At 36.3% G+C, this 27,668-nt stretch overlaps 1 protein-coding gene across 8 annotated transcripts in view; it reads right to left on the reverse strand.

The window, feature by feature from the left end:
* Window positions 1-226: 226 nt before the first annotated feature.
* LOC127847341 (elongation factor Ts, mitochondrial-like) overlaps window positions 227-27,668 on the reverse strand; it is a 72,582-nt gene continuing 45,140 nt past the window's right edge. For 2 of the 8 annotated variants that reach the window (XM_052379181.1, XM_052379184.1), the window contains 5 exons: window positions 9,704-9,885; window positions 6,690-6,818; window positions 5,019-5,126; window positions 4,535-4,703; window positions 227-1,003 (listed from right to left, as the gene is read on the reverse strand). In XM_052379181.1, coding sequence (XP_052235141.1) covers window positions 648-1,003; window positions 4,535-4,703; window positions 5,019-5,126; window positions 6,690-6,818; window positions 9,704-9,880 — 939 coding nt within the window. In that variant the 5' untranslated portion in view covers window positions 9,881-9,885 and the 3' untranslated portion in view covers window positions 227-647. Of the gene's footprint in view, window positions 1,004-4,534; window positions 4,704-5,018; window positions 5,127-6,689; window positions 6,819-9,703; window positions 9,886-13,480; window positions 13,537-14,153; window positions 14,297-15,003; window positions 15,177-15,539; window positions 16,161-27,668 lie in introns of those variants that run through there. The other 6 variants (XM_052379182.1, XM_052379183.1, XM_052379186.1 and 3 more) reach the window with 6 other exon arrangements.

The raw sequence follows: 27,668 nt of genomic DNA on the forward strand, positions 1-27,668 counted from the left end.
AAAAAGGCCCCTTTAAAGCTGCACCCACAAATGAGCATTGGCACCTGCTATGCGATGCTCTTGTTTATTCACATCTGATCATAGAATTTTTTATTTTTTTCTCTAATCATGTGTAATTCAAAATCAATTACCCACCCAAACCAAAAAATATCCTGTACATAAATTTTATCAACAAAAATTATAACACTTTCTTGCTCACTCTCTAAACCTCTAACATTTTCATAACTCTTTTTTACCCAATAGAGATTTTTATCACTGTATCTTTATAATTATGCATTCTTTTTCAACAATAACTTTCTTAAACATGTCTTTAAATATATAAAAAGCAACAATTTGCCATTTCAATAGTAAGTTGCTGAACAACAACAAAATTATCATACCAACAAAAGCATGCAATATTTTAGTCTTTGTATACGTTTTGAAGATCGATAATTCATACGACTGAACACAATAAATACTGTTGAAATCAGCAAAAATGTCAATTATTATTCTATACATCTTCCATATCTACACTGCGCTCTAACCTCAGAATATTATGCACCTGTAAACAACAGTTGCACATACAATATGTATATGGAAAGAGTTAAATAACTTGTACCATTGACTTCCTTAATACAGCAGAAATTTGCAGAACTGTCAGTTATCAACTATTCCTCTCCTAGATCCTCACCGCATTCTAACCTTACAAAGTCCACAACCTGTGGCCCGTTACTTTGTAAATATTCCCTTACGGTCTTATGAGAGTCCAACAGAAATTCCTGATCAAACAGTCTTTTCTCAACATACACTTCTTTTGGCTGATCTTCCACACCTGGGTCTTGCTTCTTTTTCTTGGATTCCTTTTTGTCTTGAACTGGTGCAGACCAATTACCGATTTCCTTTGGGTTAATCCCAACAATGTGTTGACACACTTCTTGGGCTATGGCTTCTGTGTTCGGAACCAGTAGCTTGACGGCAGCAGCAAATTTCCCCAGCTTGATTCCGTCTTTCGTCATTGCTGGGCCTGTTTGAGAAGAAACAAGCAAATTCATTGAATTGATATCCACCGACATTATACTTCTGAACACAAGATATGGCTCCTTACACAAAAAAAGCATTTTTTCAAGATACAAAGGGTTATTATTCCATTGTGTACAATGCCATTTGGCGTGCATCATCCTCTTATCCATATATATATATATACTCATACCAAGTTTCAATGAAATCTGCCCAAGCACTTCCAAGATATGGCTCGGGACACAAAAGTGCCAGACGGAAAGACGGACAGACAACGCCAAAACAATATCCCTCCGCCTATGGCGGGGGATAATAAATATAAAGAGAATCAAGATCTTGATAAACAATACCTGTACATCACTCTTAATATAACAAGGTTCATTGAAAACGAATGATGCTCCCTTTATGAAGGCGCTATGAGAAACTGTAACAAAAGTATGACCTTGAGAAAATCTATGATTAGCCTCAGTGACCTTGATCCCAGTGACCTCAAACCTCATCAAAAGGTAGAGGTCCATGCATGGTACCTTCATGCCAAATATGTAAGAAATTGGTAAAATATTGAAGGGGCTATGAGAAACTGTAATGTGTGACGGGAAGTGTGACTGAAGGAAGGAAGCACAAACTGGCAGATCCACCGAAAATTTCCGGGGAGCATAAAAATAGCAAATTCGTTGAAGTGATATCGCCTGCTAAATAAGTTTTGTTTGACAGACTGACAACACTAATTCTATATCCCCGCAACTTAAGCGGGGGTTACAAGGGTTTATTTTATGCTCATCTGTGATTTGAGGAAAATATCAGGAATTTAAAACTTAGACGTCAGTTTCAAACACTAACAAATATTGATAATTTTCACTGTGAAATAAAGTAAATTTTCAACTTCGCAAAATTATCCAGTTTTGATCTTGTAATGATCAGTGGAAAAACCATTTAATAAAAAAAATGTTGGAATTTCGTACATTATTGATTTTTATTCACTTGTGATCATAGAAAATAAAAGATTTTCACTCTTTAAGTGCACCACTTGTGAAAATATTAGTTCCACCCATCACATGTAAATAAACAAGAATATCAGTGCAACTGATTGATGCTCCCTGATGATGCGCTTTGACAATTTATGTGTTAATAACCACCTAAAAAAATATTTTATTAGCCTCGGTGACCCTGACCTTGACCCCAGTGACCTCATCAAAAGGTAGAGGCCCATGCAAGGTACCTACAAGCCAAATATAAAAGAGATCGGTAAAGTATTGAAGATGCTATGAGAAACTGTTACAAAAGCTTGATGGAAAATATATTAATAGCCTTGGTGACCTTGAGCCCAGTGACCTCAAACCTCATCAAAAGGTAGAGGTCCATGCAAGGTACCTACATGGCAAATATGAATGAGATTGGTAAAGTATTGAAGGTGCTATGAGAAACTGGAACAACAGTGTGACAGAAGGACAGAAGTAAGGAAGTACGAAACTACAAACTGGCAACAATATGCTCCACCGAAAATATTTCGGGGAGCATAAAAATGCTTTTCTTCTGAAACTTACAAAAATCTTCTATTTCTATGTTTGCCAATGTGAGAAGATTGATTCTAAATCATGGTTCCATGTATTTACAGGGATATCAATTAACAGTAACGAGCCAAGGGGACAAGTTTCTTTCTCAATTTATCAACGCAGCCTTGGATACCCTTGCACAGATTTACACTATATTGTAACAAAACATATTTTACTTGGGACCTGTAATGTTGCTTTAATATACACAATGATGTGATACAAGCAATTGCTATAGTTATTCAAACAAGAGGCTCCAATTAACCCATTTGTGCCAAGTGGACTCTCCCATCCTTTTAAATTGGATCAATTTATTTCCAAAATTAGGGATGTCATGTACATTTATTTCTATATTAAGACTATTTCTTACAGAAATTCATTTAAGCAAACAGCGCAGACCCTCTCATCTGGGTTTACGCTGTTTGCCAAGTCCTTTTTTCTTGACGCTAGGCATAAATGGGTTAAATCTACAATCGTGACTGTGAATTGTTTACTTAATACTATGAACGTATCAAGTTCACTGTTGTCAGGTAAAAGCTGGGTTCCCACTGCCGATCAGATCAACTCGATCAAGCCCGATTAAGTGGTCGGGTATTGGTCTGGTTCGGTCGGCATGAGTGATCAGGGACAGTCGGGTAGATCGGCATTGGTCGGGCCTCCTACCCGATATTTTTGACATGTAAAAAATATCAAGTAGGAAATGGATCGAGTAGCGCTCGGCAAGTGGTCGTGTATTAGTTGAGTAGAAGATCGAGTTGATCGTGAAGCAATCATGTGGCGATCGGATTGACATCTTTTACACGATCTCTACCCGATCCGCTTGACCTCTACCCGAGTTATTTTAGATCGCAACAGGATCCACTCGACCTCTATTCGATCGATGTACAGATTTACTAGACTGATACCCAAAGGCTACTTGACCGTACACCATCACTTCCCGATTGCTATTCGACCATACACCAGCTCATATTACTAAAAAAAAACTCATGTGCAAAACTTCGTGCTGGACTCTCATAGCCTTCTTAGAATCGGACGAGTAAACATCAAAAGATGTCAAGAAATGGCAAAAAGGATTCTGATACTGCTTAAACTAGTAAAAAAATCAATGACGATTAAAGTGATTAGTGAAAAACAATGTTTCAAGTTTTTATTCTCAAAGTTTCAATACACGACCGTTCGCGACTTTGTACGACTGTAGTATGACCATCACTATCTGGTCATGTGTAGATCTGGTGGCGATCGAGCTGAGGTCCACTTGGTCGAGCTGGAATCGTATAGGGCTCGCGTATAGGTCGAGATGATCGAGTGGAAATCGGAAAGATGGTTGAGTGGACGTCGTGAATGAGTCGTGTGGGGGTCGTGTATTATCGGCATGAGGTCGCGAAGAAGTCGTGTATACCATTTAAAGTCAAGCTTGGTTGGGTTTGGTTGGGAAATTATGGTGATCGGGATGATCGAGTTAATCGGATCGGCGGTGGGAACCCGCCTTTACATTGGCCACTTAAGCTTCTTTTAACGGCTTGGGCCATTTTGTACTTGGATTGCCTTCAGCTGATTCTGTCCAAATACTAAATGTGAGGTTGACAATATTATGTGAAAACTAATGTAGATTCAGCAATTGCTCTGATAAGTTTGGAATTTCCGGCCAAATTACTGGCTTAAGGAGGTTGCCCAACAGGACAAAAACTCTTACTTTGTGTTTATTTACATCCTTGCCTAAACCTGCACAATTAAAGGTCTTGATCTGGTCAACTACCAGTCGTCCATCTTAATATCTTAGCAATCAATATCTTTAAAATCAAATTAAGTTTTATCTTTGCAGGTATTTGCATTAATAGTCAAATGCCCCTCCTGACCCCCCAAAAATATATATATAGTTGAACTGTAAATAGTTGGGTCAATGGGGGGATTAATTGTGTCAATTTATGTTGGTACCAGTGTGCGTCTTCACATTCAAACATCGACAATTAGACACAAGACTACCCTACCTGCTGCATGTACAAAGTGGCTGATGACCGTGTCTTGGTCATTACGGAGAAACGCGGCCCGACGTAGAGCGATGTTCTCGCCCAGGTTTCCCACGGTTAGAGCCACCAGGTCTCCCAGAGTCTTACCGTCTGCAGGCAGGGAGTTCAGCTCTTCCTTGGCAACCACCGCCTGCAGAAATAGAGAACCATATGATGTAAATCAGAAATAGGACATATTGACTTTAAACAATGTCAGCTTGATAATTACTACCGGCAAACACATAGAAAATATTTGTTGGCTTTGAAAAATATCAAATTTAATTTATGAGCCATTTAAGAGAGAGATTAATATTTTCCCTAGTAAATATTTGTTATGAATATAAATAATTTTTTATATGATGGGAAAAGTTTCAGTTTGCATAAACTTAAGTACAAATTTAATTGTAATGTTCTTTTGCAATAAATTATGATCCCGTCTGCTTCAATCAAAACTATTAGTCTCTACCTTTTGCAAGTCTCCGTTGGTGAAGTTTTTGTGACATGCTTGCGCCAATTTAACCACAAGTTCCTGGAAACCTTCGTTTCTGGCAACAAAATCCGTCTCACAATTCACCTGCAGATATTGGTCATAGTTAGGCAATAGACTTATCCAGTAACTTGATAGATTTTGGAAAACCCCACATATGTGAGGTTTTCTAACAACTGACCAACATCATTTTTTTCCAAAACATACACAATATAACTTAATTATCTGATTTTAACTACAATTGGTGCATTAAATGGGTCAGCAATGTTCAGACCTATGGATACCATTGGCTTTTATAAAATTGTGCATATCTGGATAAAAACTAACCACAACAATATCTGCAAACAAATAGTACTACATGTAACACTGAACTCTGTACAGTCTTGCTTATCTGTTAAGAAATAATATTTTATTCATTGTTGTTCATCAGTCTATAAACAACAAACTTTATTTATGACTGTAAGGAATTTCATTTTAATTTTAACATATTTATTTTAGTTTGATTCCATCAAACTATATTGAGACACTCGAGAGGTTCTTTCCTTAATTGAACCAGAACCTGGGGTCTTTTGTGGAAATCTCAAGAAATCACCAACAGTGTGGGTCAAACTAGTGAACACTCAGTTGCTAGATGAACATTGTATCCCTACCCTCATCTAGGAATTAAATGGCAAGGGCATTAGCCCAACGTGTTTAAAGACATGAATATGAATGACAGATTTGTAAATTAACCCCAAACTATCAACAAACAGACAAAAGATGATCAACACAAAGTATTCATTTGCATTTGGTGCTAAGGTGAGCTACAAATATTGCACTCTTTATTTTATTTATATTTTAAAGATTACTATACAGCTATCTAAAATACACTTTATATGTGCGCAGCCGGGCTTATCAAAATGTACATACATGCTTGCTGTGAAGCATAACAATAAGGTTTCGTGAAGGAAAAGGCATTTCAGTCGGACTCTTTGAAAACGGGGTTCAAGGCATGTGCATAAACTATCGTCCCAGATAAGCCTGGGCTAAAGATACATTCTACTTTTAGTTTCAGACTATTTAGTTCTAAGGAAGTTCAATATAAACTAGAGCTTTGTCACAGATGTGACAAATACCCCCACATGCCGCAATGGCACAGAATATTTTGCATGTTGTCTTCACATAAAACAGCGGACACCATGCTTAATGTTTAAAACGCACTACATGTAAGTGACCCCTGACCTAGTTTTTGACCCAGCATGGCCCATGTTCGAATTTTACCTACACATCAACTAGATACAACTTCTGACCATGTGTGGTGAAGCTCGGATGAAAACTTCTTAAATTAGAGAGCGGACACCATGCTGAATGTTTAAAACGCACTAAGTGACCCTGTGACCTAGTTTTTGACCCGGCATGACCCATATTTGAACTTGACCTAGACATCATCTAGATACAACATCTGACCAAGTTTGGTGAAGATCGGATGAAAACAACTTGAATTAGAGAGCGGACACTTAATACAGACCAACAAAAAGACCGACCGACAAGCTCACTCCTATATTCCCCCCCCCCTAAACTTTGTCTGTTTGTCTGTGGGGGTATAATAAAATCAAGTCTAGACAGAAAGTCTACTTTACGTGAAGACTTCACATAACAAGTGCTACGTACCTCAACTAAGGTGCATGAGGACTTCACCTCCAGCAATGCCACCAGGCCCTGGGACATGGGGCGGTTCTGCAGCTTACCTGCTTTCTCCCAGCCCTCCTTCTGGGCCATCTCTCGCATCCACTTCTCTGCCTGGGAAATAGGAAGACATTAACCCATGCCTAGTGAACTCTCCCATCCTTCTAAATTCGATCAATTTATTTCCAAAATAAGGGATGTCTAGTATATTTATTTCTATATTTAGAATATTTCTTACTGAAAATCCTTTAAGCAAACAGCGCAGACCCTGGTGAGATGCCGCATCATGCTGTTTGCAAAAGCCTTTTTCTAGAAGCTAGGCATAAATGGGTTAATAGTTATTTTTAAAAGTCAAATCAAGACCGATTTTGAGAAAAAAAGAAAGCATAAAGCTTGTCAATGGAATATTTCCCCAAATCATATATATATGTAAGTGTCACATAGTTCTTTTTATGTACATACTGTTTTAGTAATCATCAAACTAACCAAATGATTGTACTAGTTTAACACGTTTTAATACACAAAAATTGTTTTTTACAAGAACAATCCTACTTTAATAACTCAAGTGGAGAAACTTAATATCATTGACTAAATAAAAACTTTCCTCAAATGTTTTTGGATACAGTGCATACAAAAAATATGGCACTCTCCACAACTTCTATTACTCAAGAGATAAGACTTTGAATCTTTGACTAAATAAAAACTTTCCTCAAATGTTTTTTGGATACAGTGCATACAAAAAATATGGCACTCTCCACAACTTGTATTACTCAAGAGGTAAGACTTTGAATCTTTGACTAAATTAAAACTTTCCTCAAATGTTTTTTGGATACAGTGCATACAAAAAATATGGCACTCTCCACAACTTGTATTACTCAAGAGGTGAGACTTTGAATCTTTGACTAAATAAAAACTTTCCTCAAAAGCTTTTTGGAGACAGTGCATACATAAAACATGGCGCTCTCCACAAACAAAGTTTCAGCAACCTAGCCCAAGTAAATTTTGAGTAATTGCAGGATCCAGATGAAGACAGACGTACAGACACACAAACAGCTCAGAGGTAGACTGATAGTCCCCTCTGGTTACATAGGTAGGGGACTAAAAACAGAGTTTTAAATGCAGGGAATATGTGTCTTCATAAATCAACATGTAAGCGACATCAATGAATATCACTACTGTAAAAAAATATATTTGAAAGAATTTAATTGAACCTTAACCTTGATAAATTATTTCAGCTGAAATGTCCCATTGATTCCCTTATAAAGTGTACGATCATAACATGAAGTTTCCCTAACAATCTGTCACGATTATCCTAATGACTAAAACAAGAGGGCCATGATGGCCCTTAATCCCTCACCTGACTAACCAAATACAATCCCAACCCATATTTCATCAAGATAAACATTCTGACCAAATTTCATAAATATTAGATGAAATCTGTGACCTCTATTGTCTACACAAGGTTTTCTATTAGTTGACCTAGTGACCTAGTTTTTGACACCAAGTGACCCAAATACAATCCCCAACCCAGATTTCATCAAGATAAACATTCTGACCAGATTTCATAAAGATTGGATGAAAACTGTGACCTCTATTGTCTACACAAGGCTTTTCTATTATTTGACCTAGTGACCTAGTTTTAGACCCCAAGTGACCCAAATACAAGCCCAACCCAGATTTCATCAAGATAAACATTCTGATCAAATTTTATAAAGATTGGATGAAAACTGTGACCTCTATTGTCTACACAAGGCTTTTCTATTATTTGACCTAGTGACCTAGTTTTTGACCCCACATAAACCAAATACAATCCCAACCCAGATTTAATCAAGATAAACATTCTGACCAGATTTCATAAAGATTGGATGAAAACTGTGACCTCTATTGTCTATACAAGGTTTTTCTATTATTTTATCTAATGACCTAGTTTGACCTAGTGACCTAGTTTTTGACCCCAGATGACCCAAATACAATCCCAACCCAGATTTCATCAAGACAAACGTTCTGACCAAATTTCATAAAGATTGGATGAAAACTGTAACCTCTACTGTCTACACAAACAAATAGTTGATGGTTTTTCTATTATTTGACCTAGTGACCTAGTTTTTGACCTCAGATGACCCACATACAATCCCAACCCAGATTTCATCAAGATAAACATTCTGACTAAATTTCATAAAGATTGGATGAAAACTGCAACCTCTATTGTCTACACAAAGTTTTTCTATTATTTGACCTACTTGTTGACCTTGTGACCTAGTTTGTGACCCCAGATGACCCAAATAATATCCCATCCCAGATTTTATCAAGATAAACATTCTGACCAAATTTCATAAAGATTGGATGGAAACTGTGACCACTGCTGTCTACACAAGGTTTTTCTATTATTTGACCTAGTTTTTGACCTGGTAACCTAGTTTTTGACCCCAGATGACCCAAATACAATCCAAACCCAGATTTCATCAAGATAAACAGTGTGACTGAATTTCATAAAGATTGGATGAAAACTGTGACCTCTACTGTCTACACAAGGTTTTTCTATAATTTGACCTAGTTTTTGACCTAGTGACCTAGTTTTTGGCCCAAGATGACCCAAATAAAATCCCTACCCAGATTTTATCAAGATTATTATTCTGACCAAATTTCATAAAGATTGGATGAAAACTGCGACCTCTATTGTCTACAAAAGGTTTTTCTATTATTTGACCTATTATGTGACCTAGTTTTTGACCTAGTGTCCTAGTTTTTGACCCCAGATGACCCAAATACAATCTCAACCCAGATTTCATCAAGATAAACATTCTGACCAATTTTCATAAAGATTGGATGAAAACTGTGACCTCTACTGTCTACACAAACAAATTGTTGACCGACACACGCACATACGGACGCCGGACATCACACAGTCACATAAGCTCACCATGTGACTTCGTGACAGGTGAGCAAAAAAACACAGACAATTATTTTACTGTCTGGTTTATATGAAAACAAAAACATACCTCTTTTATGTCATTATTGAATTGCGCCAGTGCATTTTTACATTTCATCATCGGAAAGCCCGTCTTCTTACGGAGCTTGCTCAAGGCTGCTTTGTCAACTATAACCTCTTGTTCCGGCTGGGTACACAATCGGCGCACTGAGCGTATCACTGGTGTCAGCCTCCCCCATCGAACCATGACTGCTGATATTGAAAATGATACAGTTCTTTAGAAGCCCATGTATTTAAACAATATGATTTCAATTAGTCATGTATACAGACACTGATTAAACAACATCAATTTCAATAAACAGAAGACACTGTTTTGCTAATGAGTGAAGGCCGTTAAAAAGTCAACATATTATCAGTAAAAACATTACAGAAAGTGCATTTCTTTAAAAAGGAGCAGGGTTTCAAGCTAGTTGCAATAATCCAACTCCCAGATATTGACCCTCCTTGGGGCCGTTTCATAAACGATCCTACGACAATTTTAACTTACGAGAGAATTTTGTAATCTTAATAAGTAGACAAACTAGCTTGCCTTGCTCATAACATATATACGGTGCTTGAGATGCGAATGTAATTATCCCCACGCTTTTTGAAAAAAAGGTGGGGATATTGTGGTTATCTCCGCCGTCCGTCCGTCTGTCTGTCTGTCCGTCCGTCCTGGCCACTATCTCCTCCTACACTAAAAGCACTAGAACCTTGAAACTTAAACACATGGTAGCTATGAGCATATGTGCAACCCTGCACTATTTGGAATTTTGATCTGACCCCTGGGTCAAAAGTTATAGCGGTTGGGGTGGGGCCGCGTCAGAAATTATCACTCATTTTTTTAGGTTATTTTACATTTACTTCTTTATTTCTACACTGATTCACTTCAAATTGATACTGGACCTCTCTTATGACAATACGGTCAATCTCAACCATGCATGGCCCCATTCCCAACCCTGGGGCGCCCCGCCCACATAGGCCACACCCACCAAAAATTTCCATTTACTATAATTTTTTCATTTCTACACGGATTCACTTCAAATTGATACTGAACTTTTGTTATGACATTAGGGTCAATCTCAACTATGCATGGCCCCAATCCCAACCCTGGGGCGCCCGCCCACATAGGCCACACCCACCAAAAAATTCCATTTACTATAATTTTTTCATTTCTACACGGATTCACTTCAAATTGATACTGAACTTCTCTTATGACATTAGGGTCAATCTCAACTATGCATGGCCCCATAACCAACCCTGGGGCCCCGCCCACATAGACCACACCCACCCAAAATTGCCTTTACTATAATTTCTTCATTTCTACACCGATTCACTTCAAATTGATATTAAACTTCTCTTATGACAATACAGTCAATCTCAACTATGCATGGCCCCATTACCAACCCTGGGGCGCCCCGCCCACATAGACCACACCCACCCAAAATTGCCTTTTACTATAATTTCTTCATTTCTACACCAATTCACTTCTAATTGATGATGAACTTCTCTTATGACAATACGGTCAATCTCAGCTATGCATGGCCCCATTACCAACCCTGGGGCACACCTAGGTCAAACATTCGGCGTGGGGATACGCGTCGGCCTCTGCCGCGCCATTTCTAGTTAATTAAGTACTGAAAATGTATAACAATATGATATGGACTTACGCAATTATGTATCTTTGAAAAATGTATGCCTGGTATCTTAAATGTTTACTAAGATGTTAATTGACAGTCTCTGCCAAACATGGCCGGACCGACGGACATGTCCTGTAAAATTTTGTAAGGTCCGGCCGGTCGGTCTAATTTACAGGACCGATTGTCCGGCAAAAAAATGAGAACGCATTCATCTGTTTATTGATGTTTGTTTATGGCTCTGAATGTTTTACGCGTTGTAAAAATATCGATCTTGTCTTTATACACGTGCTTTTCCGTACCAACGCTCTTTCTGCTGACGCAATTTACCGAGAGCACTATTTTACGTTTCGTTTCACAGATGTAGCTTTTTTTTGCCCTTTCTTGAATTAACCATTCTTAAACATGTCCTTTTTGACTTTACTTTGCCCTCTATGCACTCATGGGTATACACTTAATTGACGGGTGTGGAATTTACAACTCAATTGGCATTTAAATGTATACTCCTCGCAGGCCTGCCTGTCTTGTAAATTTTGATAGTCTTTCCCCAAGTCTGCGTAATTATCAAAGGAATGCTAGTCCAAATCTATGACAGTCTAATCGCTTAACAAGATCATCATATGTTATTTTATTAAATGATACAAATATAAATTTGTGTGCTTGTAATCACAATTGTAATTAATAATTATGATCATCGTCAATTGCACCGCCATGACATTGATACCAGCAATGAAACAGGGTTATTTTACTATTATATTCTGTAGCCAGTGGGTCCTGTAAAAAAAAGAGGAGGTCCTGTATATTTTCCGAGTTTACAGGACCTACTGTCCTGTAAAAATTTGACAAGTTTGGATATGACTGAGTTGAAACAGTTCCCAGGTCGCTTGCAGTTGCAACTGATAAAGGCTTTTTTGATTGAAACACACAGCCTGGATTCCAGGCGGCCCATTTATCGGTAAAATTAGCAACAAACACCATTTTCTGACATGAATAAACAAAAACAGATTGTAAATATATTGCTAATGCTCAAATTAAAACATTTTTTGTGATATGATGTGTTTGCTTAATAATGATACATGTATTAATACAAAGTTTCAAACACGTCAATAGTACATTAAAATGTGTATAATTTTGCAACTGACAACCCAGAGTATTCCTCTTTAAGAATGTGCCATTGACTACCTCCAGAATCCTCTGCGAGCTAGATTTGGTGTCTAATCAACCAAATAATATGAAAATAGTGAGCTCAAGCCGGGGATTAAACCCACAACTCCTAGAGTGGTAGTCCAACACTTTAACCACGTCGCTAAAGAGCTAGCCCAACAGCAAGGCTGTTGGAAGTGACCTTATTTCACTTCACTCCTCTCCCTTTTAATGTTTCAAGGCCCAGACACGCCCGCTACAGCATGTCTTGCATCCACATGGCCCTCCCAGAAACAATAACAGCTCAGACCCATTCCCGCATTCACATTTCTTTTTTTCCTCGTCGCCATTAATGTGAAAATACTGAGCTCAAGCCAGGGATTGAACCCACGACTCCTAGAGTGGTAGTCAGACACTTTAACCACGTCGCTAAAGAGCTAGCCCAACAGCAAGGCTGTTGGAAGTGACCTTATTTCACTACACTATCATAATTCATCTACTAAATCAATAATGTAATACATTGATTAAAATTGGTTATCATCTGAACGGAATATTTCAAATGTAAGTCATGGTTGCATAACAGACTTCAAATGAAAGGCAGTTTTGCGTAATATAATTGAACCTAAAACATTGTTGTATAACAGATTTCAAATGTAAGACAGTTTTGCATAAAGACATTGAATCTAATTGTCGAAATCTCAAAGATCATAATTGCTGCTGATGTTGCTGATTTTCCCAGAGTTTACATGAAATATGTTGTAACTAGTTCTAACTCCAAGCAACCCGGGGGGTCAATATATAGGAGTTGGATAATTGCAAGAACAATCTTTGCCAAACATGACATTCACAAATATGACGATACCCCACCCACCACGTTTTTAAGATAATGCACCGGTTATTGCTGCTAACAAAATGCTTTTAAGTTAGACAATGAAAAACTCTATTGCTGCAACATGCTTCCAAAAATCAGCATCGTATTATATTATATTAAAGCTAAATTTTGGTAAAGAAGAAATTCTTAAACTTACAATTACAGACGAACATGTCTTTATAGGAAAAATTTTACAACACAACTTCAATATCAATCGGGACTCCTCGGACAATTCCGCCATAACGGCGACGGTGTGGTGTAGCCCACTGTCCGATGCGTTCAGATTGCTTCAATATCATCACCGTTTGAAGGTTACACTTCACTATGAAATAGGGAAGGGCCCTTAGTCAAAACGGTTCCTCCATCGGAAAATTCTTATCACATTCACATAATGCTTATTGTAATGTTAAAAAAAAAAAAATTTCGTGGCGCATATACACGGAAATTCAAAGTATACTTGTTGTTACCTCTTGTTCATGAAACCTGGAATGAAGTCTACCTTTGTTTTTGAATTCGAATGCGACATGTGCAGATTTCGAGGGCCGATCATTAAAGAATGACGTAGCATGTGAAATGCTATCACCAAAAATATTGCTGCCCTAATAGCTGTTTATAGAACAAAACTTTCTTCAGCATTAACTAAAAACTCCATTTGTTTGTTGCAAAGATGGATAAGCTAATTTATCAGGAGTGCCCTGATTCATGAAAGTACTATTTTTCTCCTTTTCAGTAAGGTAATCCTCACATCGTCTTTGGCCAGATTGTATATCCTCTGGAAGGCCTTAAGTAACTCAAAGAAAAAGTAGACATAATAACAAAATGAATCTTACTGGAAGAAGCTTACTTTATGCCCAAGCTCAGCTTGGTTGAAGGACTTAAAGTGCCCGGCTTTCGTAACACTTGATGACACAGGAGTAAAGCAGGCAAATGTTATGACAAACTATTTAGAATTTGGTAACTGCATAATGCAATCCTGAAAAGAGAAAAAAAACATGGTATCGCATATTTTCTTTAAAGAACAATACATATTAGCATGTTCTGTTGTTCCGAAATAATAAAGAACTATGCTGACTTTAATGTCTTAATTTGTATTGTATTTTTGGACATTAAACATGCATAAAGATACATTTGCTTAAGTGTAATTTAAAATCAAGTCAAATACCACCTTTAAACAAAATCATACTGTAATTTTTAATTGCGTATTTTATTAAGTACAGGCAGCGGAAGGTATCTTTTTTATTACTGGTATTTTGGGTATTTGCATACTATTACGTACACAGGTATGTTTACAAAGATTTATTCTTACAAAGATTTATTTTATACTTTCCGGTGGTTTATAGAGAAATATCAGTGAATTAAAACTGATAATTTCACTGTTTCAAACAATGAAAATTATCAGTGAAAATTATCGATAATTTTCACTGTTTATGTTAAATGACGTCATTTTTTGGACGAAATGACGTCATTTTCCCAACGTAATTCTTTAGTTAAACTCTTTAACACTTACAGTGTATATAAACTGTGAAATAAAGCATAAAATAAAAAGAAAATTTGTTGGGTTCGGTGGATTATCGATTTTAATTCACTCGTGATCATATAAAATGTATATTTTCTATGATCACTCGTGAATTAAAATCGATAATCCACCGAATCCAACAAATATTCTCTATTTATTCTTACAAAGAATCAAATTATCAAATCAACTTGTTTGTTTTGGGATGTCGTACAAATCCGGAAGTGTTTCTTATTTCAAAGCAAACGTCTCCAACACACATTTTCAATGTTGATATCTTGTCTTCCAGGAAAGTCGTCACGTGACACACAAGAATAATTCGCTAATCCTGTGCTCCACCCTGAAGTCAAAGCGAACATCTTGATTAGTTGCATTTTCGAGTCTGGCCAATAAAGTGGGCAAAAAGGGAGGTACTGAACAGGCTCAAGCCTTACCATGGGACCATAATAATAATTATGATTATATTATTAATAACTATTCTAACACTTGCTCCTCTGAAGTCAGGTGTATATTTGGTACTTGCGAGGGTAAATCAGCTAAAGTATTGGGAATTCATTCTCGGTTGTTATAGTGATTTGGAGATTGATATAAAAACACTCAAAAGTAAAAAAATATAATTATTAATTATATTTTGTAAAATGCATATAATTAAACAATATGATTTGAGCCTTTGACCTACAATTTGTCAGAAAAATGGCCATACCGCAACGTAGTGTCGAGCCTGTTTCACGCCCCCAGAAAGGCATTGTCGTCAGTTGTGTCGGCACCCGATCAATCAGGTTCATGTGCCAGTATCCAATGGAAGCAACTGCCATTTATGTGCACTAGTTTCCCGAGCATTTACCAGGCATAAAGTGTTGGGTCTTGCTCAAAACAACTCCAGTGCATCGCTAATGGAACGCAGCATAGAGGGGAGAAGCAAAAAAGAAAGAAGAAGAAAGAAAATAAGATATTGACGAACGGAGCAGACTGAAAGAAAGAAACAATGTGAGAAAAAAAATACAGTCATGCTACTGAAAAAAATCTTTTAGCAAACACCTCCAAATAAAATAACACAAATAACTAACATTCCGCTTAGGTTTAATAAATATATGTGAAACAAAAATTAATATGATATATAAATAACACAACAATTATTATTTTGTTATTTATCACTGTTTAAAGTAACTGAGATGTACATTATTATAAGGAGAGAAAAACACACACAACCATTTCCGGTTAATGCCAAACTGATTGTAGTTTTTAGTGTTAATGCCTGACACCGCATTGCAGATAGCATTACATCGAGACATGTTAGTACTACGAAGAACAAGTACAGTTATTAAATAAAAATTCCATCAAAGTCCAAAATCCTTACACAGAATTATTATTATTATTATTATTATTATTATTATTATTATTATTATTATTATTATTATTATAATATTATTATTATTATTAGTAGTAGTAGTAGTAGTAGTAGCAGTAGTAGTAGTATTGTTTTCATATATAGTTTATGATTAATCATCTCATAACAAAATAATTATATTTTCATCATTATGATTATTATGATTATTATTCATCTTTTTTTTGCGTACTTGTTAACATTGTCCTATAACATTATTTGTGACGTCATCACGTACAACATAAGTTGGCGTTTAAAATAATTGACTGTTTCACTTGAAATGTGTTGTTCAAAGATGTTAAAATTCAGTGAAATGATTACATACTGTAATTAAATGCCAAAATGGCGGGCAGCTAAAAAAAATATTTTGTTTAATGTAAACGTCAACTGATTAAAAAGCTGACATCAACCAATCAATACGTAGTTCCACAGTAGTTCCACAGGCTTGTTTCTATAGGAATCCCTCATATTTTTCCTACATGACGGGCGGCACCAATTATAAATAAGCCGTTCGGCGTTAAAGCTACTGTTTCAATCTTTATAATTACAAAGATGAGGAATATGCTGGGCTAGTTTTACAATAGTCTAGTTAAATATTCTATTATATGATCATCGGAAAAGAAATAGGATAGATTGGAACAGCCCATCTTCAAAGGTATGTGCAATTCAAAAACAATTCAATACACTAACTGGGTTTAAACAAATAAATGCTAGAGCTCATGGCCAAGCTGCATTAAGGGATGCTTAAGCAAATAGGAAATATTGCAGCAAGGATGCAAATAGGAAATATTGCAGCAAGGGTGGGGATTTCGAAGAATTTGTATCTTTCAGCAAAGACAGAAAAGCCAGATGCGACATAAAGATCGCGTTTATTTACACATCAGAACAGAAATTAACATTCCAGGAAATGATGAACAAACACGGAACTCAATAAACGATGAACAAAAAATAAGGTTAGCCTGGTTAGGGTTATTCCTGAATTATGAGGTCATTGAGAGTATTAAAAACGGAATACTCTGTTCATTTATGTATGAATGTGTCGAAAAATGGTATGGATGTGATATCGTCAAGCTGTCTACAGTCCGGTATTAATTTTACAATAACGATTCTCGTGAGATGGCGGCTTTAGTGACACCCATAGTCGATATGGACTTAATCAACCATGAAACCACCAGCTCAGCTATAGACTTACAGCTAAATTATATATGTTAATGTGTTGCATTTAATAGAAAGCCGCTCTAAAAGGAAATAACAATGGGAACGCCAACCGATAAAAAAATGACGTCAAACAATAAAAACGTAGTTCCACTAGTAGCTTCGGAGGCCTTTACAAGAAGAGACCGTCATATTCTTTCAACATAGAAGGCGACACCAATAATAAACAAGCAACTCCGCGTAAGTTTTTAATAAGCTTTCGAGGAACGTGTCTTCGTTTTCTAGATAGAGAAAAAAGAAGAGAAGACAATCTTGGAGCCATACGACAGATCCAGATGTTGAGAAAATCCGAGCACTGAAAAGCAAGAGTTGTGGATGTACCATGAATTGTTTAAAAAAAAATACCACCGCGGTATTGTACGGTCATATCCTTGATCTACGGTATATGGAAAAAGATCACAGAGAGATGTTACAAATGCCACATATTACAGAAAGCAGTAATGACTGCCCGGGGGGGGGGGGGAGGGGTAACTTCCCAAATTTTAGGGTAGGGGTGTCCCACTGAGACTTCCGAAATGTGACACATTTTTATACCTGATAAAGTAGACCCATTTTGATACAAGATTTTAGAAAAAGCAGACCCCCGAGAATGATGGTGAAACCAAGAGAGGGAAAAAAAGGCAGCGTGTGTTGTATGATTACCGTTTTAACAGTGACCAGTCCACGAAACCATGGAAGTATCAGTCAGAACCCAGCTTATGCACTCACGATTTTAGAAGTGAATTTTTAAGTGCAGCTGATATCTAACCATTCAGATGAATTCGGCTTACCACAAGCTACAGCGCCTAAAAGAAGCGATAACACGCCAGCTTCATATCTCACTAGTTACAACACAAGAATGTCCATACGCGAGAGTTATGTGCAAAGTTACAGGTTAGCACATGTATATAATACGTTATATATAATAGCACAAAAAGAAAGGGAGTTGGTGATGAGCTGCCAAATGAAATGCTACCCAGTGGACTATCGTTGGAAAGACAAATATAATTGTTCAAAGTAGTTCGTCCATTTGTGCGTCCGTCCTTTACATCACATACCAGGACATCATATGCCCTGCTCCGGAAAAGGAAAAAAGTTTATGTGTCTATGTACTATAGGTGTGTTTTGTTTGATGCCTGAAATATTAGATGATTTAACGCGAGATTTATATAACTATGATGTTTTTGTTGATTTTTAATTTTATTCATTCAATCGCACATCGTCATACGAAGTTATACTGTCCTCTGAATGCTGTGACGTCCGCAACGTCAATGCGCACAAACTACTTGACGTTGACAACTTATAGTGTGTAAAACTTACAAAAACGGCATAAAAAAACATATGAAATATTGACGAACGGTTTTCAGATCCTTAACCAGAAATTAAACTAAAATAATATGTAAAAAATGTTTACATCGAAACTTGTGTAATTAAATACCATTTTCACCGACTATGGCCCTTTTTTATGCGTTTCTTTTTGTTAAAATTATTAATGTTATTTAATTTGAAAGCTGAAATTGTTTAAAGGCGTGTCATTGTATGACGCCGTCATGTATAATATTTTACCGCGACGTCGAACGTTCACGCTTCACAGTCATACATTTTTAAAAGAAACATTATTTGGTTTGCGAGGTCCGCCATATTCGAGAATTGTTGCGAGAATGTCGTTGTAAAAATCAAGAATGCGTCTCAATTTGAATTGTTCTATTTCTTGATCTATCATGACGACAATGACGAATATGACGTCAATGCTAGTCGTAATAGTCGTCATTATTGTCATATTCTTTTTTGTCGTCATGCTATATTTTGTTATTAAATAGCATTCGGTATTTATAAAATGTATTATCAATGCTATGTAATAAATATTTTATAAGATATTCCGACGTAGCGAACTTAAATCATTATTAAAAAGTTCGATGTTTCTTAAAAATCTTTCAAATTGTCATTTATGAAACCTTTTATTCTTATGAGTGTATTCTATTAAAGTAAACTTTGAATAGCATATCTGTTGCACTATACTTTATTTTTCATTTTATTTTTATTGTAAATTTCATTTATTGTAGAAAATCGTCAATGCTAGCTAGTCAATGCTAGTCGTCATATTCGTCATTGTCGTCATTTTCGCCGTTGTAACATTTCTTCCACACTGGACAATTTTCCATATGTTTTCATTCTGTCAATACATTTTCCATTGATTCAGAATGTCTTACATCAATACTCGAGGCAGAAAATTTGAATGCCGACGTTGCCTTCCGAAATATCAAGGCGAAAACGTTTTCTACAAAAAAACACGTCGCTTTGGACCAAGTTTCATTTTATTGTGCCATATGCAAATTTGTGTGTGCTTCTGAAGTCGATGTGTATCGACATATCAAAATATGTAACTTTGCTACACATGAAGCAACTGTAAATGCCATGTTGGCGAATGATGAAAGCGTAAATAAAAAAGCTTCATTAATCAAAAACGTCGCTCCATATGTGCCAACTTCCTTGGAAATGTACGCCTTTTTTAACCTATTTATTTAAGCTCGATTGCATGACAAGCCTAAGGCTTATATGAAACGCTCTTGAGTCCGTTTCCTTGGTGTCTATGGGGGAGATCTAATGAACGCTCTCACAGTGGGGATCGAACCCGTGACCTCCCGATGGCTAGGCGGACACCATATCCCCTACGCCACGGTGACCTTAAACGTACGCCTTTCAAAAGAAGATTCGTGTTTAATTTATTACAGTCATTGCAAGTCTTCGGACATTTTGAAATGTGCAATGGAATCGTCGGGTTTAAAGACGAATTCTATTCAAGGTACTCCTACTGTTGACATTTTGCCTGACATGTTTGGTGAACAGGAATTATCACCTTTTGACTTGCCAGAGTCACCAATATAATACTTCTTATAATAGATTGTGTCCCACAAAATCTCCACGGAGTGTATCTTCCATGTCATTATCTTCGCCTGCTTCATCGTTGTCAACTTGTGAAATTTGACTTTATGATCTTAAGTCTTAGATTCTTGAACTGAAATCATCGGTTCGTACAATGGGCTTAGCGCTGGGCCAATTAGTTGAGGAACTCCGTGAGTTCAAAGCAGAGAAAACGACTATTGTGCCAGCTTCGGTTGTTCTTCCCGCTCAAAATGGAAAGGAGAATGAACCAGTCATTTTTCGAAGGCCAAAATTCACTGAAAGGAGCCATTACCAGCCGTCTACTTCGAGTTGTAATCAAAGTCCACGTGGTCGAGGGTAACATTCATACCGGCAACAAATGCGGAGGCCACCACTGTTCCGCCAAAGCCAGTGAATACTCACATAAGATATTGATGAAGCATGTATTTTACACTGGTATACTGAAAAAAAAACAATAAGCTACCATAAGTATTGTTGTTTTAAATCAAAATGTTATATATGCTGAATATATTATCCATTTGTCACTTTGTATTGTATTAATTGTTCAATGTTGATAGTTTAGTTGGGCATTAAATTAATGTATTTTAGTTATTGAAAACGAGCTATTGATTTATTGTGATAATGTTAATGATTCTATGAAATTAATTGTTTTGTAAGGACACACATAATTTTAAGAAGGGGTAATGTAACACATGCAAACCTTAGTGGGTGGGGTAATGTGTATTTACTGTTTGATATTTAACCTATGTTTCGAATGCTGTTTGAGTTTGAATCCAGATTTTTGTAAAGTTATCGTACACATGTTTACTTTGTATTATTTAACCCTAGGTGACGTTGTAGCTGAGAATGACGTCATCGTTCACGAGATAAACAATCTGCTATCAACTTTTCAACTGTACTCGTTTTATTGTTTTAAAGTATTATTCTTATGGAAAATAGCAAATATACAGGTAATTCATGTATTAGAATATATATATATATATATATATATATATATATATATATATATATATATATATATATATATATATATATATATATATATTGTTGATACATTTTGAAATGTTATATTTTTTTCATTTCATTAAACAATCCAAAGTTATTGGCGATTCTGTCAGTTCACGTTATGACGTTCTAATATTTAGCAGAATTCTGCAGTGACAGCATTTTTGAGGGTATAAAAGGCCGAGAATTCTGGGTCTGAATCACTCTAACCAGAACGGTTGGGTCGGTGGGTGATAACACACAAAACTTAAGAATAAAAGAAAGACAAAAGCTTTTAAAGTCGATGGTTTGTTAATGACAAGCTCATAAAAAAGTTATATATAAATATCAGAACCTACGCTCTTATGTTTAGCGCCACGACGTCACGTGCATTTACGCGTTTTACGTCAAATAAAAGACGTCATAACGGTCATTGATAAAAACATTATTTGTACAACATTTGTAGACAACATCACAATCGAGAATCGTCTACGTCTACGTCTACGCATTCGTCATCTATGTATGAGAATAAAACGTTAGAAAGACGCATGTCCCCATGATGATTTGTTCCAAATGAACTGAATTACTTACAATTCTCGATTATTGTCCGTGCAACATGGAAGAAACAGAAGCCACAATGGATTTTGTAGACAGCAAAAGGAAACGGTCGACGCAAAAGGCGTTGATGACAAAATTATACAATGAACTTGAGAAAAACATGATGTCGCGTGATAACAAAGATCACGTGAAAGTTTTATTCCAGAAACTTTGCGAGAGATTTGTACAGTTCAAAAATGCTCATCTCCAGTGTTTAGATATGTGCTCAGTGCTGGATGTGGCTGAAAATTTGGAACTGACGTATGAACATTGCCTACAGAACTTTGTTGAATTCCGGGAGCGGTTTTCTCAGTGGACAGCAAGTGACGAGAAAACACCGGAAGAGGATGACGCGTGTTCCGTGGCAAGCCGGATAAGTTCGGCATCGTCAGGGTCAGCCATATCTGAACTCCGGAAAGCGAAGGCTAAACGCTTAGTACTCGAGCACAAGCTTAAGCAAATGAAGGAGAGGCATGAATTTGAGTTATCAAGCAAGGAGCTCAAATTGAAGAAGCAGCTGTTTGACACGCAGTGCGAGCTGGAGGAAGCGGTCCTAAAGGAATCCGTGTGGAGGGAGGCAGACTGCGACAAGTCTGGGACTAAGGCCGATGATGAGGACCGTGCCGCGATTAACGTATCCAGTCTGGCACCGAGATTTGCAACCGAGTATCCGGGACCTGATGTGCACGCGGACGGTGGACGAGCGGGCGTTTCATCGACCGGAAGTGTAGGTGTTTCGGACTTATATGCGCGCACGAGTGAGACAAACCCGATGGCAAAAGCTTCTACATCCGGGGACCATGGCCAGCGTGCCGTACGGTCGACACAGCAGTCTTCGTACAACAACTCAGCACAAGCGGTAAATTCTACTAGCGACATCAGCGGTAAGGTTTCTACGCAAAACATATTCAGTGAATTTCATAGACTGGCTAATATATTACAAGAAGGCTTTAATTTGCCTAAACCTGAACTGTTGACATTTAGCGGCAGATCTATTGATTATTGCAAGTTTATTAAGAATTTTGAGACAAATGTAGAATGTAAAGTGTATGATGATAGGCTTAGAATGAGCTACCTTATACAGTACTGTGTGTGTGAGGCCAAATGTAGCATTGAAGATTGTGTTTTGTTAGAACCTACTGAGGGATATAGACGTGCGAGAGATATTTTGCGATTTCGTTACGGAAAACCGCATGTCATTTCTAGGTCTTACATCGATAAGCTTGTGCATGGTCCTCAGATTAAGGCCTCAGATGTTGATGCACTTTAAATGCTAGCGTTGGACATGCACAAATGCGAGATAACTCTTTCTCAACTAGGTTTCGCTTCTGATACTGACAGCTCAGAAAACCTTAGACGCATTGTTAGACGCTTGCCCACGCATATGAGACCAGGATGGGTTGATATAGCATATGACATAAATGTTAAATCAGACAGAGAGCCAAAATTTTCTGATTTAGTTTGCTTTGTCAACAAAATGTCACAGACTGCTAGTTCAATGTTTGCTACCGATATTGTTAGAGACAACCAATCACGTAGCAGTGGTCAAGATACACATGTACAGTCTGACAGCTTTGTAAACACAAAGGTCACCTCTCTTACAACGCATACGGGTAGCGAGTGTAAGAAATTTGAGCGCAAATGCATTTGTTGTTCTGGGCCCGTATTCACCAACCACCTAATTAAGTATTAAGGATAAAATTTCCTTAATTATTTAAGAATTTACCTAAGGCAAAAATTTCCTTAACTTTCTTACTAAGTAAGTCCCTTAGGTAGAACCAAAGGTAAGATTTGTCCTTAAATACTTAGGAAAAATAAATGCGTTTTCGTTTAAAATTAATTCTATAACTTGAATCGTAAAGCCAAAAATATAACTATATTTAGAACATGACGTTGAAAAGTGCTCGCAAAATGGCGGAATTTTATTAGCGGACAAATGTGTTGATAAGAAAAATCTTTATATTACGTGTAGATGATGATTAAATAATATAAAAAGTGCATAATGTAAGAGGTTTACGCTTCCGGCGTCTGTCGAAACAGCTGTCACAAAATATCTGTATCGATTGTATGCTGTTGTCGTCGATCTCTTAATCAACAACAAACATGTACACAAATTTGGAAAAAACACGGAAGTGAATGCAGACGATAGTTTGAAAGAAATGGCGAAACAACGAGCGCCCAACTTTACATTGCAAGAGAACACCCTCCTCGCTCATTTGATGGGTGAAGATTATTGGAACTTCGGTATGTCCAGGCATAAACTGGACAGACATAGGTTTACCTGGCCGTAAGTGTTATTATAATTTGTTATCGTACCGGTATATGCATAGCACGAAACAATGTAGTTCTGGCTACCATAACTTTAAATGTCGCTTTTTATGATTTTTGACTGGCGCGACTTTATAGTTATGGACCAACCCCATTAGGAAAGTCAACCAGAAATTCCCGAAAAGTTGACAGTTAACAAAGACCGGTCCAAAACAGCTTTTAAATGCAGTTGTTGGCCCAAATCAACCACTTGATTGGAAAGATTGACATTTTTCACATTTAACTGATATATTCTTTCACAAAATACTATCTTAAACATTTAAAATGTATCTATTCTGCTCTTACATATCGAGAAAAACAGCGATGTGACTGACTTTTTTGAAATGCGAATCTCCCGAGATTTCACGGTCATATGACGTTATTTCTATTTTTAGTAACAAACCATGTGCTCAAGTGTTTTCAAATTCAGAATGACATTTTCCGGTATTTTAATTATTCTGGCTTATTTTGTAAACAAATTGTAGTGTCAATACAAAGTCAAAGTAAATATTATATAAAACTACCTGATTCACAATGAAATCATTCTTAATAATCCACCAGACGTAAGTTGTTAATCACAAATAATAGATTTCAGAAAACGAAAGTAATGTTTACAATTTCAGCAATATTCATTCACCAATATATGTAGAAATGTATCCAAGAAAATGAGCTTTCTTTGATTTATAGCGTGACATAAATATGTTACGACTCTGGTTGACTTTCGATACGGGGTTAGCTTCAGCGTACAGGTCTGTCAATACTATATTAACTGTACGCTGAAGTTTCTTTAGCTAGAAACAATGACGTGTGTGCATGTAATATTAATTACTTTCGATAAGTTTATTCCTAAACATCCAAACACTTTAATTGCAGATATTTTTTAATGACTGCCTTTTAAAGTATGAACATAATTAAGGATTTTATTGCAGCGGTTTTTTCCCTTCTTTAGAAAGTACCCGTAAAAGGTACTTTCCCAAATGGAAAAAAAACTACAATTGCTGTCTGAAAATTTCCCAAAAGGAAGGCAAATGCCGTCAACTTTGTTCCATAAAAGAGCATTATCTGCAAGTTAACAAATAAAATTATCACTTTGCTTTTGATACCATTGAGCAATTAAAAAACCCTATCATTCCCAATTGGAAGATTTCATGACGCGAAATTTCCCAATTTTAAGATTTTCGCACAAATTTCTCCAAATGGGTAAGGTACTTTTCCTTATTGGGGAAGACAAATCGCTGTATTGACATTTATGTATTAACTATTTAGCCATTGTTGTTATTCAATTTATGAAAGTTCATTGAGATTATCAATGACTAATTGCATTTGATACAATTGTTTTAATATCATTTAGTGCACAGTAACTAACAATTAGAATGTTTGCTTGCAATGCGTTTCACAAAATAAAGTATTTTACATTGTATCTAATTTGATGTTTATACCCCCGGATTGAATGATCGGCGGTATATTGTTTTTTGCCTGTCTGTCTGTCATTCTGTCTGTCTGTCATTCTGTCCCAAAACTTTAACCTTGGTCATAACTTTTGCGATATTGACGATAGCAACTTGATATTTTGGCATGCATGTATATCTCGAGAAGCTGTACAATTTGAGTAGAGAAAGGTCAATGTCATCCTTTAATGTCAAAGGTCAAATATATGGCTTCAAAGCGGCGCAGTAGGGGGCATTGTGTTTCACAACAACAGCAATTGTTTTTTTATTATGTTGACACAATATGTTGTTATGTATCTCATATTAAGGGCAATACTTAAATTAAATTTAAATATTTTTTTAATAATATTATTGATAAGGATAAGCATCAAATCAAAGTGGATATAATACTGAAAAAAGGATGAAATATATCGTCAAATTAAACATAAAAAACACAGTATAGAGTGAACATTAACATGACATTGAAATCAGAGAAAGCCCACTACAATGTATATATTTTAAGTTCTGTGTTATCTTTTATTCAGAAATTTCTTGCTCTGTAAAAAAGGAAAGGTGGTCAAATGTGGAGACTGCATTTAACGCCAATAGTACAGGGCCCCACAGAAAAGGGAGTGACCTCGAGAAAAAATGGGAGAACCTCACATCTACACAAAGAGGGATCTACCAGGATCATCAGCGTATGCTGACATTGACTGGTATGAAACTTTAACTAGGGCTTTTTTCTTTTACCAAGTATAAAAGGAACAACTTTATTTATTGTTGTGGAAGTTAATGTATTTGTTAAATAATTTATATAAAACAACATTACAAGCATAACATGGAAACTATTCAACTTGCAAGGACCAAATAAACCCATTTATGCCTAGCATCTAGAAAAAAGGCCTTGGCAAACAGCGTAGACCCAGATTAGACACCGCATGGTGTGGCGTCTCATCAGGGTCTGCGCTGTTTGCTTAAATGAATTTATGTAAGAAATATTCTAAATATAGAAATAAATATACTAGACATCCCTAATTTTGGAAATAAATTGATCCAATTTGGAAGAATGGGAGACTCCACTAGGCATAAACGGGTTAATTTGTCAGAATCATTAGGCAATTTTCATAATAATATTAAATAAACATAAACTTGTTAAATTATTTGAATATTAACTTCTATAAACATAACTTATTAATGCAGTTTGTCAAAACAATATTTTTTGTAAACTGGCAATAAATAATATATAGGCATTTCTTTGTGACCATAATTGAAAAAAGCTTACTAGAACTGTTAAATTTTAACAATAATAACAATGAACTTATTTTGCTGTTCATTTTTGTTATTGTTATGTATGTTTGCCGCTATTATAGTACAATTTTTGTGTGTTCACTCACTGTTCACAGACAATTCAAATTTTTCTTCCAATACACAAAGGATCACATGATTTATTAAAAGTTCTCTCCTGATGGTGCACCTGTCAAAGTATCACTTAGTAGAAAAAGGGACATCAACAAGCATTGTGTGCATGTCCGGCCTTGAAGCCCAAACTAAGCTCGGAAACAGATTGTCGCGTGGCCCTTGATGACCTGCCTTAATGTTAGCCAATCAAAATTGAGCATGTGTTTGGGAAGCCATTTCCTTTATTAATTATGGAATCACTTCCGCAATTTTATATGACGTCAAAGCATGAATATGCCACGCCCGGTTGATGTGAACAACTTTTTAAAATACTTTTTAATAAAAATATAATCGTTAATAATGACGATGGTATTGTGGTATATTGGAATTGAATATTGTGGTATTGTTGACTTCATTCCCCAGTCAAAATTATTATTAATAAGATGTGCACATTGTCTTTTAAATTCATGTTGTGTCAAGATTTAATATGATTGTAGTAGAAATGTTTATAATACCATTGCATTGATATCTGCCTGATATAACGTTGCCTGATATATTTTTCTATATCATGGTCAACAGGAAGTTCTTATAGCACTCAATGAAAGGAGGTAGGTCATATTTCTTCAAAAACGGTGAC

Source organism: Dreissena polymorpha, chromosome 10, assembly GCF_020536995.1.
Source record: "Dreissena polymorpha isolate Duluth1 chromosome 10, UMN_Dpol_1.0, whole genome shotgun sequence".
NCBI lineage: Eukaryota > Metazoa > Mollusca > Bivalvia > Myida > Dreissenidae > Dreissena > Dreissena polymorpha.